Source organism: Geotrypetes seraphini, chromosome 8 (genome assembly GCF_902459505.1).
Source record: "Geotrypetes seraphini chromosome 8, aGeoSer1.1, whole genome shotgun sequence".
NCBI classification, from domain to species: Eukaryota; Metazoa; Chordata; class Amphibia; order Gymnophiona; family Dermophiidae; genus Geotrypetes; species Geotrypetes seraphini.
The window spans coordinates 171,174,163-171,189,185 of NC_047091.1; the positions used below are offsets into that span (position 1 = coordinate 171,174,163).

At 46.2% G+C, this 15,023-nt stretch overlaps 1 protein-coding gene across 3 annotated transcripts in view; it reads right to left on the reverse strand.

Moving 5' to 3' along the window:
• LOC117365748 (clustered mitochondria protein homolog) overlaps window positions 1-5,311 on the reverse strand; it is a 116,153-nt gene extending 110,842 nt beyond the window's left edge. For all 3 annotated transcript variants that reach the window (XM_033956523.1, XM_033956521.1, XM_033956520.1), the window contains exon 1: window positions 5,157-5,311. In XM_033956523.1, the coding sequence (XP_033812414.1) occupies window positions 5,157-5,220 (64 nt within the window). In that variant the 5' untranslated portion in view covers window positions 5,221-5,311. The remainder of the gene's footprint in view (window positions 1-5,156) is intronic.
• Between the last annotated feature and the right edge of the window lie 9,712 nt (window positions 5,312-15,023).

A 15,023-nucleotide genomic window follows, 5' to 3' on the forward strand; every position in this document is an offset into this window, starting at 1 on the left:
ATTCATCGGGGAAGGCAACCCTTTGCCAGTCAGTGCAAGTCCAATGTTGGTACTCCTGTGCAAATGGCAGCCGTTTTTTTTTTTTTTTTTTTTTAACGATGAGCCCTTGCGAGTACGGGTGCAATCACCAGCCGTCTGCTCTGGAGACCCATTCGCAACAGGGATCGCTACACAGTCGATTTGGACACACATCTGGAAGCCCCCTGGTTCATTTGGATGGCGAGTTGCTTCACGGAAGCGTGCCGATCGGTCCGCACCAACCTGCGCTGCCGACATTCACCCCGTGCATCGATGGCTCATGCTGCCACACAGTTACCCCACTGGGTTGTTAAAAAGGTTCCAATCGTCCACTCACGATACACTTTTAAATATAGCATCTTGTGAACAATTCACAAACTCCGCCGTTTTTGAAACGCTGCCGCCCTTGGCCCGGTACCCGATCATCATGCCTTTTTTAATGTCTGATAAATTGCGCTTTTTCCCCCCCCATGACAGCCACGGTTACTATATTGGCAACTTGCCGGCATCCCACCTTATATATCCACTAAGTCTGCATGCAACACGGGCGTTTGCTCATTGGCTGCGAGTCCCTGACGTCAGAGGTAGGCGGTGGTCATACTAATGTGACCCGACCACGTAGAATGCAAACAAAATAATCAAATCCTACCTAAAAACTCTGTTGAGGCTACTTTTAAAAATCAAACCTTGCTTCTCCCTGACCAACCCTTCTTGCTATTAACCCTTTTCCAAAGTATGGTAAATAAAAAAAAAGTTTCTTTTATGGGGCTTGTCCATGTGCCTTCAGCCCATTGCAATCTCCACAGTAGGGACTCTAAAGTGCAATGTGTGTTTTAGTACTTTGTAGATAAAAAACTAGCAGTAGCCGTTGTTTTGCCAAGCTTTTTTTTCTTGCCATCGTCCATTTTGGTCTGGCTCTCCTGCATTTTAAAAGGTAGGACAACACATTTGTGCAAGCAGTAGGTGGAAAAATTTAAAAAAACGTTAAGCACTGGCAAAATTCTTAATACAAAAACTGTAAAAAAAAATTAAAAAAGAAGCTAGTAAGTGTAGTATTAACAGTTTTATTTATTTATAAAACACGTATACTGCAAAATTGTGTATTAGTTTGAAGCCGTTCATAACAGGTCCTCATTTACTAAGGTAATTTGTAATTTATTTCTTATATACCGCTAAATCCGTTAAGTTCTAAGCGGTTTACAGAGAAAATACATTAAAGGATACAATGAAATAAGATAAATAAAGAATTGGTACTTTGAAATTCCCTTACTGTCCCGAAGGCTCACAATCTAACTATAGGTGTGCTATGCGTTTTAGGGCGCATTTTATCGCACGCTAACCGCTAATGCGTCCAAAGGATAATATGCACGTGTTAACGTTTAGCGCGTTTAGCCACACTAAAAAGCAGAGCGCACCTTAGTATAAGAGAGGGGATAGACTTTTCACTACCAACCTAATTTTTTTTTTCTTTTTTACTGGGTGTCATTAAACGTCTCTCAGGTCAGCTGAGGGGATTTATTTATTTTTATTTTTTTTAAATTCTATACCGTCTAGGGACGGTGAGGGTCCCCAGCCAGAGGATCAAGACAGAGAGAAACATCCACCTTAACAGAATCAATTGAGTAGGGTCCCCTCTCTCAATGCTGCCCTCAGACATTCCCCCTCCTTGGCCATCTTATGTCTCTATTGGAGAAGCTAAAAGAAACACAGACAGGATTACCACCTGCAAATTGACAGGCGGCCCAGATATTTACCATCAGATGCATTTTTATATTATTTTGATGGGCCATCTGCAAAGTCCATAGTCTGTTATTGAGAAAGACATTGGGGAAGCCTCTGCTTGCCCTGGATCAGTAGCATTGAATGTTGCTACTCCTTGGGGTTCCGGAATCTTTTGTTCCTCTTTGGGATTCCAGAATCTTGCTATTCTTTAGGATTCTGAATGGAATGTTGCTACTCTTTGGGGTTCCGGAATCTTTTGTTCCTCTTTGGGATTCCAGAATCTTGCTATTCTTTAGGATTCTGAATGGAATGTTGCTACTCTTTGGGGTTCCGGAATCTTTTGTTCCTCTTTGGGATTCCAGAATCTTGCTATTCTTTAGGATTCTGAATGGAATGTTGCTACTCTTTGGGGTTCCGGAATCTTTTGTTCCTCTTTGGGATTCCAGAATCTTGCTATTCTGTAGGATTCTGAATGGTATGTTGCTACTCTTTGGGGTTCCGGAATCTTTTGTTCCTCTTTGGGATTCCAGAATCTTGCTATTCTTTAGGATTCTGAATGGAATGTTGCTACTCTTTGGGGTTCTAGAATCTTGCTACTCTCTGGGATTCCGGAATCTTGCTACTCCTTGTGATTCTTTATGGAATGTTGCTACTCCTTGGGTATTGGCCAGGTACTAGTGACCTGCATTGGCCACCGTGAGAACGGGCTTGATGGACTATTGGTCTGACCCAGTAAGGCTATTCTTATGTTCTTCTTACTGGCAACCTTGGGCCAGCAGTATAGCAAGACATGTTCCTTTCTGTCATGCCTTTGAGGGCTGGCATTAGGGGAAGGCAAAAAAGGTAATTGCCCTTGGTCTTCATGCTACAGAGAACACCAAGATGCCTCTAGTCCAGCGTCTCGCAATCTTTCTCGAGCCGGGGTACACTAAACCTAGTGTCCACGGCTTGAAACACCCGGAAGTGCAGAACATCGCCGTGATGACATTGCATGCGCATCAGTACATGTGCAAAGGCCCTTCAAACGGGCCCTGCACCATCAGTGTGTGTGTGTTTGGGGGGGGGGGCGCGGGAGGTGTCTGCAAGGAAAAGGGCCGGAGAGAAGGAGAGATGCTGGCGCTGGCCGATTGCCTACAGGACGTGCCTCTCTTCGCGAGAGGCACGTCCTGTAGGCAGTCAGTCAGCACCTCTCCTTCCCAGTGTGCCGCGGCACACCTGAAATCTCAGGAGGTACACAGTTTGCAATACACTGCTCTAGTCCCTTCCTTGACTATATAGAGCACCTCGCTTCTGCCAACCTAGCTTGTGCCTGGGATCCATCACGCTCACGTTCAATATTGGATACATAGCAGAGATGCAGAGAACGGCAAGGAAGAGAAGCGGCCTAGTGGTTATAGCAATAGGCCAACAGGATGAGAACCAGGGAAGCCTAGATACAGATCCCCCCCTCTATCCTTAGCACTTCTTGTGAGCCAAGGGGCAGAGGAAGCGAAATGGAATTGCACCACAGGAGGGCCAAGGACCGACCAATTTTGCTCAACACATCAGCAACTAGAGAATTTTGGGCACCGAGGGACAAAAGTCAGTTTGGCTACTCCAGGGCCTATCCCTTTTCCTACTATTGACTCAGGCCTAGATTCTTAAAAAAAAACTGCATTAAAAAAACGACGGTGACAGCCGTTCTGGTAGTGAATTTAAAAAAGTGAGTCATTCTCAAAAAAAAAAAAAAACGCTCGTGTAAATGGAGGCTGGTGGAGAGTAGCGAAGACTTGCTAGATTTGCATGTGCCCATCGCTGGTGATAGTGATGGACACATGCGCAGAAAAACACAAAAAAAACCCCACAAAACAACAGCGGAAGAGATGTTCAATTTCTCCCGCTGCCTACCAACCCCCCCCCCCCACCGCAGTGGGAGAGATGCCCATTCTCTTCCGCTGCATCATAACAGCCCCCCCCCTCACTACCTCCGACCATTCTTCCCCGCACTTTTAATGAGATGGCTGACCGGAAGGACGCCTACTCCCTCCGGCCAGCTGGCTGGCCTCTTCCATAATGGGCCTTCCTCTCCTCAGTGCATCCTGGGCTGCCCTAGCGAGGGGCCTGGGGCTCTGATTGGCCCATGATGTTTAAGGCCCCTCCCAAAAGAGGGGTCCTTATACAACCTGGACTAATCAGAGTCTCAGGCCTCTCCCCGGATGCACTCGGAAAGGGCCTAAGGCTCTGATTGTCCCGGACGCCGGTTCTTAGGGTACCAGGGAGGGGAAGGCCCATTTTGGAAGATATGGGCAAGCTGGCCAGAGGGAGTAGGCATCTCCCCGGTCAGCTATCTAATTAAAGGTATGGGGGAGAATAGTCGCTGCTGGGGTGGGGGTTCGCTTGTCAGCGGGAGAGTGTGGGCATCTCACCCGAAGCTGGGGGGGAGGCGCTTCTCAAAATAGCTTTTCTAGAAGTCTCCGACATTGCTTTGTTGGGGTTTGTACTGTCACCCCTGGACCAGTCGCCGATTTTTGTCACCAAAAGCCAACACCGCTCTTGGAGAATGGCTCAGCGATTTTTAAAAAAAATCTACCCAAGTACTCATTTTAATACTGAAGACTCCAACTGCTTAGAAACCTCGCTAAAAAACAGAGATAAGCCGTTTTGATAATCCGCTGCTAAAATGCGTGCAGGCTTAACCGTCAAAACACAGTCTAGCCACGGCATTAAACTTTTGAGAATCTGGGCCTCAGTCAGCCACTTAAATTGATAGCTTTTGGGGTGGGGGGAGGCAGACAGGAGAATGCAGCAGTTCTTTCAGCCAATGACTGCTAGTTACTGATCTGTGCCTCTCTGATGAAAGTGTGATAAGAAAAGGTGAGGGATAACAGGCAAAAGGCAGGGGTGAGGCAGCAGGGAAAAGAACTTGTATCTATTTGCATATTAAGTGCTAGCCAATGTCCTCTGTACTGGTGACTGACGAGATGGGTGACCAGCACTTGTGTAAAGGTGACCTTGCACGTGCACCTACACAAATCCATGTGGGAGAGCAACAGACAAACGATTAATAGCATACATTTAAAAAAAAAAAAAACTAACACCCTAGCTGTAACCGAGATCTGCTCAACAAATGTTAATATAGTACTGATAACTCTTTAAAGAACTTCACTATAGAGACAACCGTGTTTCTTGTGAAATCACCATAGCCTTCATTGCAACCTTTTACAGACACATTCATTTCCCAGATAAAATCATGGATACTGAAATGGCTTTTTTCTACTACTGTATAGTAACAGTATCTCTGCCTGGTGGGAGAATTACACGGCTCCGATGCAACCTTTGCAGCCATGCAACGCTAAGTCACTTCCACTGGCAGCACCATCAAAGTCATTTGACCGTAGTGATATCATGAATGCATTCTGCTACTGTCTTACTCTTACCTCGATCGCAAGGAGGTTCTCCTGCCACTTGGCTCTCTTTCTCGCTCACCATGATCACAACCATTCCGGTATTCCTAGGATCCGGCTCCAGTGCTCCCGCTCCGTCCAGCCCGGCGCACAAGCAGTTAAATACGCCCCGCCCCCCAAGGGCGGAGCGCCACTTTCCTTATATGGTTATTAGCTCCACCTATCATGGAGAGCAAAAGTTGCTGAGGGGCGGGGAGAGAACTGTCCGGGCCGGCCTGGCCCGTGCTGCTGAGGTTTAGGAATGCGCTTCAAGGACGGAGGGGGGAAGGCGCGAGCATTTTTTTTCTTTTTGCAACGGAAAGCACGTGAAAGCTGTTCGTGGTAAAACGCAGAAGTTATGCTGGTAGCTTATACGGTTGGAGCGGATCGCCTGCATGACTAAAAACTTCGTTTCTGTAATTGAGCGTGCATTTGAGGCCATGTGTTCCTATGTCCTTGACAGTGCCACCATTTTTTTTATTTTAACGTTTTCCATGCTGAGCACTTAGTAAAGGACGACTGTGCAAGGCACTTCTAGGCCGATGCAGCCACAACCTGATCTTGACTATTTCACAGCTAGAAGGAAGTTCATGCCCTTGTTCAAGGTCACACAGTTGAAAGCTAGCTACAAGCGCCACAGCAAGGTGGATGAAGGAGACCACGCGGTCACGTGTTCAGCTTGTGACGTAATTACAGTGGCACGCCAGACAATAATAGTGGTCTAAGGAAGAGTTTAAAGAATATTCTTAAAATTTATATACAGTATTACATATTGGAAAAAATTTCTAATTAAGTTGGGGGTGTACTTGCACCCTATTTCCTGTTACTTTTTTTCAGCACAAATATGTAATTTTTCTTATTTTTCACTTTATATTTCTCTGCATTTCTGTAGCAAGAGGATTCTTTTGTTTTTGTTTTAAAATGCATAAATTAAAAAAGAAAGGGCAACTACAGAAATCAGAACCTCTGACTTTGAAAGATCCATGAAAACTTAAATAGAGACACTGAAGAATGTACTGGAAAAAATAAAATCACTGAAAAGTCCAAACCAGTGTGGCGAGAACTATAAAAAAAAGCCCGCTCCCATTCAATCTCACTATTTAACCCTTTCGGGTATAAGGTGCCCAGCTTAAAAATCCAACTCTGTTCCTTGGCATACAGCCTAGCTTTTAAATTGCCTCCACGGGACAAGACGGGGGCACAATGCGCAGCGGCCTCAAAGAAGGCGAACAGAATGCTGGGCATTATCAAAAAAGGAATCACTACCAGAACCAAAGAAGTTATCTTGCCGCTATATCGGGCGATGGTACGCCCGCATCTGGAGTACTGCGTTCAATACTGGTCGCCGTACCTTAAGAAGGATATGACGACACTCGAGAGAGTCCAAAGAAGGGCAACGAACATGATAAAGGGCATGGAAAACCTTCCATATGCCGAGAGGCTGGAGAAACTGGGGCTCTTTTCCCTGGAAAAACAGAGACTTAGAGGGGACATGATAGAAACTTACAAGATCATAAAAGGTGTAGAGAGGGACAGATTCTTCAGACTGGCCGGGGAAACAAGAACAAGAGGGCACTCAAGAAAATTGAAGGGAGACAGATTCAGAACGAATGCTAGGAAGTTCTTCTTCACTCAGAGGGTGGTGGATGCCTGGAATGCACTTCCAGAGGAGGTGGTAGAGCCGAGTACGATTTTGGGTTTCAAGAAGGGGTTGGACAGGTTCCTGAAGGAAAAGGGGATTGAGGGATATAGATACAGGACAAAATGTCTTCAGTAGAGGATCACTTGCAGGTCACTGAGCTGGGGGGCCACCGCAAGAGCGGACTGCTGGGCACGATGGACCTTTGGTCTGACTCGGCAGAGGCGATGCTTATTTTCTTATGTTCCAGAACAGAAAAACATAAAAATGTCATCTGATGGTTCTCTTTCAACCAATGCTGAGTAAGGGGAGCTTCCAGAACTTGGGTGGAAATCCTGCTGTGTTCTCCAATCCGAACGCAGCTACTTCTGATGGTATGCCCTATATATAAAAATTTACAGGGATACTGGATTACATACACTACTCCACTAGTACAGCAATTCATAGATGCCATGGATTTGCAATTGCACACCCACACTGGTACATTCATTTCAGTCAAAGGGACTCTATACTGGCAAACCTTGCCTGTGATTTTATTTTTTTTTCAGTTATTTTTTTCCAGTACATTTTTCAGTGTCTCTAAGTTTTCATCAATCTTTCAAAGTCAGAGGTTCCATTTTCTGTAGTTTCCCCTTTAACTTTTTATATTATTGTCTGGCGTGCCACTGTAATTACATCATTACGTCCTTTGTTAGGTTATAAGCTGAATATGTGACCGCGTGGTCTGTGCACGCGGTGATGTCTGAGGCTTTTAAATTAATTCATGGCGTTCTCTAAGCCGTTGTAACAACAGGAGGAAGCTTTACAAATTGTTTGGATAAATATGTAAGACATGTTCAACCTTTTGGCGAGGGTCATCCTTATAGCTATGATAAGTTTAAAGCAGTAATAAGATGGTTTTAAATTAATTTACAAATAAAGTTTCTATTCATTTAATTATATTTTTCAGAGTCAATCACGCCTATAATTAGATCACTCTTGCAAAACATCATTGGTTCCCTGAAGCAGGAACGAAACGTGGCACGTTGGAACCTGCAAGCTATGAGATAAGTTTGATGTTCATAGTGTTTAAATCATAGACGTTATTAAATCATAGTGTTCATATCATAGATGTACACAAGCAAGTCGTTGAGCCTGAGTGGCACATGGTCTTAAAAATTTATACAATTGAATTCCTTTTAATCTTTTGAATGTGCAATGATTGAGCGGTGAGGCAGTAGTGTCAGGGCCCCCTCCCAGACTCACTGCAAGCCTGCAGTACTGCGAGTCTTGCAAAGTTTGGTGCAGGATCTTGCAGAGACTGAGCCAGGCAGGAGCGTAAAGGGATCGAGCCAGGCAGGAGCGTAAAGGGATCGAGCCAGGCAGGAGCGTAAAGGGATCGAGCCAGGCAGGAGCGTAAAGGGATCGAGCCAGGCAGGAGCGTAAAGGGATCGAGCCAGGCAGGAGCGTAAAGGGATCGAGCCAGGCAGGAGCGTAAAGGGATCGAGCCAGGCAGGAGCGTAAAGGGATCGAGCCAGGCAGGAGCGTAAAGGGATCGAGCCAGGCAGGAGCGTAAAGGGATCGAGCCAGGCAGGAGCGTAAAGGGATCGAGCCAGGCAGGAGCGTAAAGGGATCGAGCCAGGCAGGAGCGTAAAGGGTTTCGAGCCAGGCAGGAGCGTAAAGGGATCGAGCCAGGCAGGAGCGTAAAGGGATCGAGCCAGGCAGGAGCGTAAAGGGTTTCGAGCCAGGCAGGAGCGTAAAGGGTTTCGAGCCAGGCAGGAGCGTAAAGGGTTTCGAGCCAGGCAGGAGCGTAAAGGGATCGAGCCAGGCAGGAGCGTAAAGGGATCGAGCCAGGCAGGAGCGTAAAGGGATCGAGCCAGGCAGGAGCGTAAAGGGTTTCGAGCCAGGCAGGAGCGTAAAGGGATCGAGCCAGGCAGGAGCGTAAAGGGATCGAGCCAGGCAGGAGCGTAAAGGGATCGAGCCAGGCAGGAGCGTAAAGGGTTTCGAGCCAGGCAGGAGCGTAAAGGGATCGAGCCAGGCAGGAGCGTAAAGGGATCGAGCCAGGCAGGAGCGTAAAGGGATCGAGCCAGGCAGGAGCGTAAAGGGTTTCGAGCCAGGCAGGAGCGTAAAGGGATCGAGCCAGGCAGGAGCGTAAAGGGATCGAGCCAGGCAGGAGCGTAAAGGGATCGAGCCAGGCAGGAGCGTAAAGGGATCGAGCCAGGCAGGAGCGTAAAGGGATCGAGCCAGGCAGGAGCGTAAAGGGATCGAGCCAGGCAGGAGCGTAAAGGGATCGAGCCAGGCAGGAGCGTAAAGGGATCGAGCCAGGCAGGAGCGTAAAGGGATCGAGCCAGGCAGGAGCGTAAAGGGTTTCGAGCCAGGCAGGAGCGTAAAGGGATCGAGCCAGGCAGGAGCGTAAAGGGATCGAGCCAGGCAGGAGCGTAAAGGGATCGAGCCAGGCAGGAGCGTAAAGGGTTTCGAGCCAGGCAGGAGCGTAAAGGGATCGAGCCAGGCAGGAGCGTAAAGGGATCGAGCCAGGCAGGAGCGTAAAGGGATCGAGCCAGGCAGGAGCGTAAAGGGTTTCGAGCCAGGCAGGAGCGTAAAGGGTTTCGAGCCAGGCAGGAGCGTAAAGGGATCGAGCCAGGCAGGAGCGTAAAGGGATCGAGCCAGGCAGGAGCGTAAAGGGATCGAGCCAGGCAGGAGCGTAAAGGGATCGAGCCAGGCAGGAGCGTAAAGGGATCGAGCCAGGCAGGAGCGTAAAGGGATCGAGCCAGGCAGGAGCGTAAAGGGATCGAGCCAGGCAGGAGCGTAAAGGGATCGAGCCAGGCAGGAGCGTAAAGGGATCGAGCCAGGCAGGAGCGTAAAGGGATCGAGCCAGGCAGGAGCGTAAAGGGATCGAGCCTGCCTTGCCTCACCGCTGGACTACTGGGGAACTAAGGTAGACGTGCAGGGTGACTGGGAGGGGAGGGGCGGGTTAGTTGCACAAAGTTACCAGGCGGGAGGGATTGATGGCAGTTCCAGCTCCCCAAACCTGTGAGCTACTATCTGCCCATCATTCAAAAAGCAACACATGAAAATGAAAAAAAGTGGAGAAAAAACCTCGGATGAGCTTCGAGGGTTTTTTCTCCACGATTGGCCTCTCTGTTTGCTCTTCCTTTCTCTGTATTTGGTAGATTGTGGTTGTGTGAATATAGGTGGGATTCCTTATATTTGTGATTATAGAGTATGTATAGTGTTTTTTTGTGATTTCAGTTACCCCAACATTGACTGATTAAATGTAACATCGGGGAGTGCTAGGGAGGTAAAATTCCTAGATGTCATAAATGACTGCTTCTTGGAGCAACTGGTCTGGGAACCGACAAGAGAGGGTGCTATTTTAGATTTGGTCCTTAGTAGAATGCATGACATAGCACAGGAGTTAACTATGTTGGGTCCGCTGGGAAAGTGATAGAATTTGAGCCTATACTGGGAGTAACATCGCAAAAGAATCTACTGTAGGGGTGTTTAATTTTCAAAAGAGCGACTATGATAAAATGAGGAAAATGGTTAAAAAGAAGCTTAAAAGGATTGGTTGCAAAGGTTAGGACTGTAAACCAGGCATGGATGTTATTTAAAAATACTGTCATGGAAGCCCAGACCAAATGTATTCCATGTATCAGCAAAGGTGGAAAGAAGAGGAAATGAGAGCCGGTGTGGTTAGATAAAAAAAAAAAATCCTTTAAAGAATGGAAAAAGGATCCAAATGAAGAACATAAGAAGAAACACAAGCACTGGCAAGTTAGATGCAAAGCATCGATAGACAGCTAAGAAAGAATATAAAAAGGCAAAAACTCATAGCAATTTTTTTAGGTACATCAGGAGCAGGAAATCTATGGGACCGTTGGATGACCAAGGAGCGAAAGGGGTGCTCAGGGAGGATAAGGCCATAGCGGAGAGATTGAATGAATTCTTTGCTTCGGTCTTTACGGAAGAAGATGTAAGAGATCTACCTGAACTGGAAATGGTTTTCAAGGGTGGTGATGCGGAGGAACTGAAAGAAATCTCGGTGAATCTGGAAGATGTACTGAACCAAATCGACAAGTTAAAAGGTGATAAATCGCCAAGACCGGATAGTATACATCCCAGGGCACTAAAAGAACTCAAACATGAAATTGCTGATCTGCTGTTAGTGATCTGTAACCTGTTGCTAAAATCGTCTGTAGTACCTGAAGATTGGAGGGTGGCCAGTGTTACACCGATTTTTAAAAAGGGCTCCAGGGGAGATCCAGGAAATTACAGACCGGTAAGCCTGACTTCAGTACCAGGCAAAATGGTGGAAACAATTATAAAAAATAAAAATTGTGAAACATATAGACCAGTGGTTCCCAAACCTGTCCTGGGGGACCCCCAGCCAGTCAGGTTTTCAAGATATCCCTAATGAATATGCATGAGAGAGATTTGCATATAATGGAAGTGACAGGTATGCAAATCCCTCTCATGCATATTCATTAGGGATATCTTGAAAACCTGACTGGCTGGGGGTCCCCCAGGACAGGTTTGGGAACCACTGATAGACAAACATGATTTAACGAGACAGTCAGCATGGTTTCAGCCAAGGGAGATCTTGCCTCACCAATTTGCCTGACTTATTTGAAGGTGTGAATAAACATGTGGATAAAGGTGAGCCGGTTGATATAGTGTATCTAGATTTTCAGAAAGTTTTTGATAAAGTTCCTTACGAGAGGCTCCTGAGAAAATTAAAGTGTCATGGGATAGATGGCAAAGTTCAGTTGTAGATTAGGAATTGGTTATCGGAAAGAAAACAGAGGGTTGGGTTAAATGGTCATTTTTCTCAATGGAGGAGAGTAAACAGTGGAGTGCCGCAGGGGTCTGTCTATACTGGGACTGGAAATTGGAACGACGAGTGAGGTGATTAAATTTGCAGACGACACTAAACTGTTCAAAGTTGTTAAAACGCATGCGGATTGTGAAAAATTGCAGATGAACCTTAGGAAATTGGAAGACTAGGCATCCAAGTGGCAGATGAAATTTAATGTGGACAAATGCAAAGTGATGCACATTGGGAAGAATAACCTGAATCACAGTTATTGGATGCTAGGGTCCAACTTGGGGGTTAGCGCCTAAGAAATGCCAAAAAAGTAAACGAGATGCTGGGAATTATTAAAAAAAGAGATGGTTAACATAAGAACATAAGAGTTGCCGCTGCTGGGTCAGACCAGTGGTCCATCATGCCCAGCAGTCAAAAACCAGCGCCCTGAGACTAGCCCTACCAGCATTCATTCTTGTTCAGTAGGAACTTGTCTAACTTTGTCTTGAATCCCTGGAGGGTGTTTTCCCCTATGACAGCCTCCGGGAGAGCGTTCCAGTTTTCTACCACTCTCTGGGTGAAGAAGAACTTCCTTACGTTTGTACAGAATCTATCCCCTTTTCAATTTTAGAGTGTCCTCTCGTTCTCCCCACCTTGTCCTTATCTACTAAGTCTATCCCCTTCAGTACCTTGAATGTTTCGATATGTCCCCTCTCAATCTCCTCTGTTCGAGGGAAGAGAGGCCCAGTTTCTCTAATCTTTCGCTATATGGTAGCTCCTCCAACCCCTTAACCATCTTAGTCGCTCTTCTCTGGACCCTCTCGAGTATTGCCATGTCTTTCTTGATGTATGGCGACCAGTGTGGTAGGCAATACTCCAGGTGAGGGTATACCATGGCCTGGTACAGTGGCATAACCTTCTCCGATCTGTTCGTAATCCCCTTCTTTATCATTCCTAGCATTCTGTTCGCCTTTTTCGCCGCCACTGCACATTGTGTAGATCAGTGTTCTTCAACCTTTTTACACCTATGGACCGGCGGGGAAAAAAAAATTATTTTGTGAACTGGCAAACTACTAGGACTGAAATTTAAAACCCCTATTTCCGCGAACTCGGTCCTCACAAACCATCTGATCCCATCCACACAAGCCTCAGTTATGATTTTATATTGAATGTATTTTATTAAAGTATAAAAAGAAATAATATTCTGTACAATTGTCATTTTATAAATACAAATAGAGCAAGGATCAACAAAACCCCTGTCTCCCCTCCCCTTTACATATATCCTCTCTATCAAGAAAACTGAATAAGCCAAATTATTACAGAATGCCCTTATAACTGTTACTACCTAATCAGATCACACTACAAACAATAGGATTGCATAAGGGAGAATAATTTTTTGTAATCTAGTTCATGCATGCATTATCAAGATTACAATGTTATTTTTAAATACCTTTATAAAACAAGCCATCCAAGCGGTTTACAATGCAAACTTTAAAAAATAAAAGGAAAAGAACTCCAATAAAATAGGAAAGGCATTAGAAATAATATAGCTCATAAAATATTAAGTATCATCCACTACTGACCAGTGAAAGTTGAGCTGGCTTGGTCTATATTTCATTCCTACAGTTTCATTCGGTGTACAGACCATTTTAAGATCTTTCTCGTTCCCCCAAATTAACACTAAAAACGTGTGAACAGTAAACTACTACAGAAAAAAAATAGTGAGTTGCGACACTCAGCACTGAGATTATTGGGGTTAAATTCCAAGACTCCGCTTCACGAACATGCTAACTTGAGCGCGCCGTCAATCAACACAGCACGTCCTGGAATACAGTACTTGGGTCCAGCTAGCGACGCCTGATTGGTGGAGCCTGTAAGATGAGGCCCTGCCCACAGAAGGTCAGACAGCATGTTGAGCATGGAGCTGGGGGTCTTCGGTTAATTGAACAGTTAGAAAGCTTGTTTTTTTATTTAGTTATCTGTCATAGCCCGGACTTCCTCCAAGATTTCATAATATTCAGTCACTGTTTCTGGGAAGTTCGAGGAATGTGATTCCTAACGGAGGAGGAGCAGAAGTTGGGTGGGAAATCGAATACCCCCACCAGTGCAGGAAATTGCAGCTGTCGATCTCGCCGGCCCTGCGCGGACTGGCAGGAATTTTCTATGGACTGGCGGTTGAAGAACAGGGTTCATAGACAACCCCGCTAAAGACAAAGGCGCGCGCCGACAACTGAGCGCAAGACGGAGGCGCGCGCCAAAGAAAATTACAGTTTTTAGGGGCTCCGACGGGGGGGGGGTTTGTTGGGGAGCCCACCCAGTTTACTTAATAGAGATCGCGCCGGCGTTGTGGGGGGTTTGGGGGGTTGTAACCCTCCACATTTTACTATAAACTTAACTTTTTCCCTAAAAACAGGGAAAAAGTGAAGTTTTCAGTAAAATGTGGGGGGTTACAACCCCCCACAATGCCCCCACAACGCGCCCCCCCGTCGGAGCCGTAAAAACTGTAATTTTCTGCGGCGCGCACCTCCACGCTGCGCTCAATTGTCTGCGCACGCCTTTGTCCCGGCGCGCTTTTGACCTGACACCGAAGAACAGTGGTGTAGACGGCTTCATTGACTTGTCTATCAGAACTCCTAAGTCCCTTTCCTGGGAGGTCTCTTCAAGTACCACCCCGGACATCCTGTACCCGTGCTTGAGATTTTTGATACCGACATGCATCACTTTACACTTAGCCACGTTGAACCTCATCTGCTACGTTGATGCCCCTGCATCTCTCCATGGTGCGACCTCATTTGGAGTATTGCATTCAATTCTGGTCTCCTTATCTCAAGAAAGGTAGAGTGGCGCTAGAAAAGGTTCCAAGAAGAGCGACTAAGATGGTAAAGGGGATGAACTCCTCTTGTATGAGGAAAGACTGGTTAGGGCTCTTCAGCTTGGAAAAGAGAAGGCTGAGGGGAGATATGATTGAAGTCTACAAAATCCTGAGTGGAGTAGAACGGGTACAAGTGGATCGATTTTTCACTCCGTCAAAAATTACAAAGAATAGGGGACACTCAATGAAGTTACAGGGAAATACTTTTAAAACCAATAGGAGGAAATTTTTTTTCACTCGGAGAATAGTTAAGCTCTGGAATGTGTTGCCAGAGGTTGTGGTAAGAGCGGATAGCGTAGCTGGTTTTAAGAAAGGTTTGGACAAGTTCCTGGAGGAAAAGTCCATAGTCTATTATTGAGAAAGACACGGGGAAGCCACTGCTTGTCCTGTATTGGTAGCATGGAATATTGCTACACCTTTGGTTTTGGTACTAGTCACCTGGATTGGCCACCGTGAGAACAGGCTAGTGGGCTTGATGGACCATTGGTCTGACCCAGTTAGGCTATTCTTATGCTCTTAAGCTAAAGGAGAGGCTAGCCAAAAGAAATGGGTTTGTAGGGACTTAAC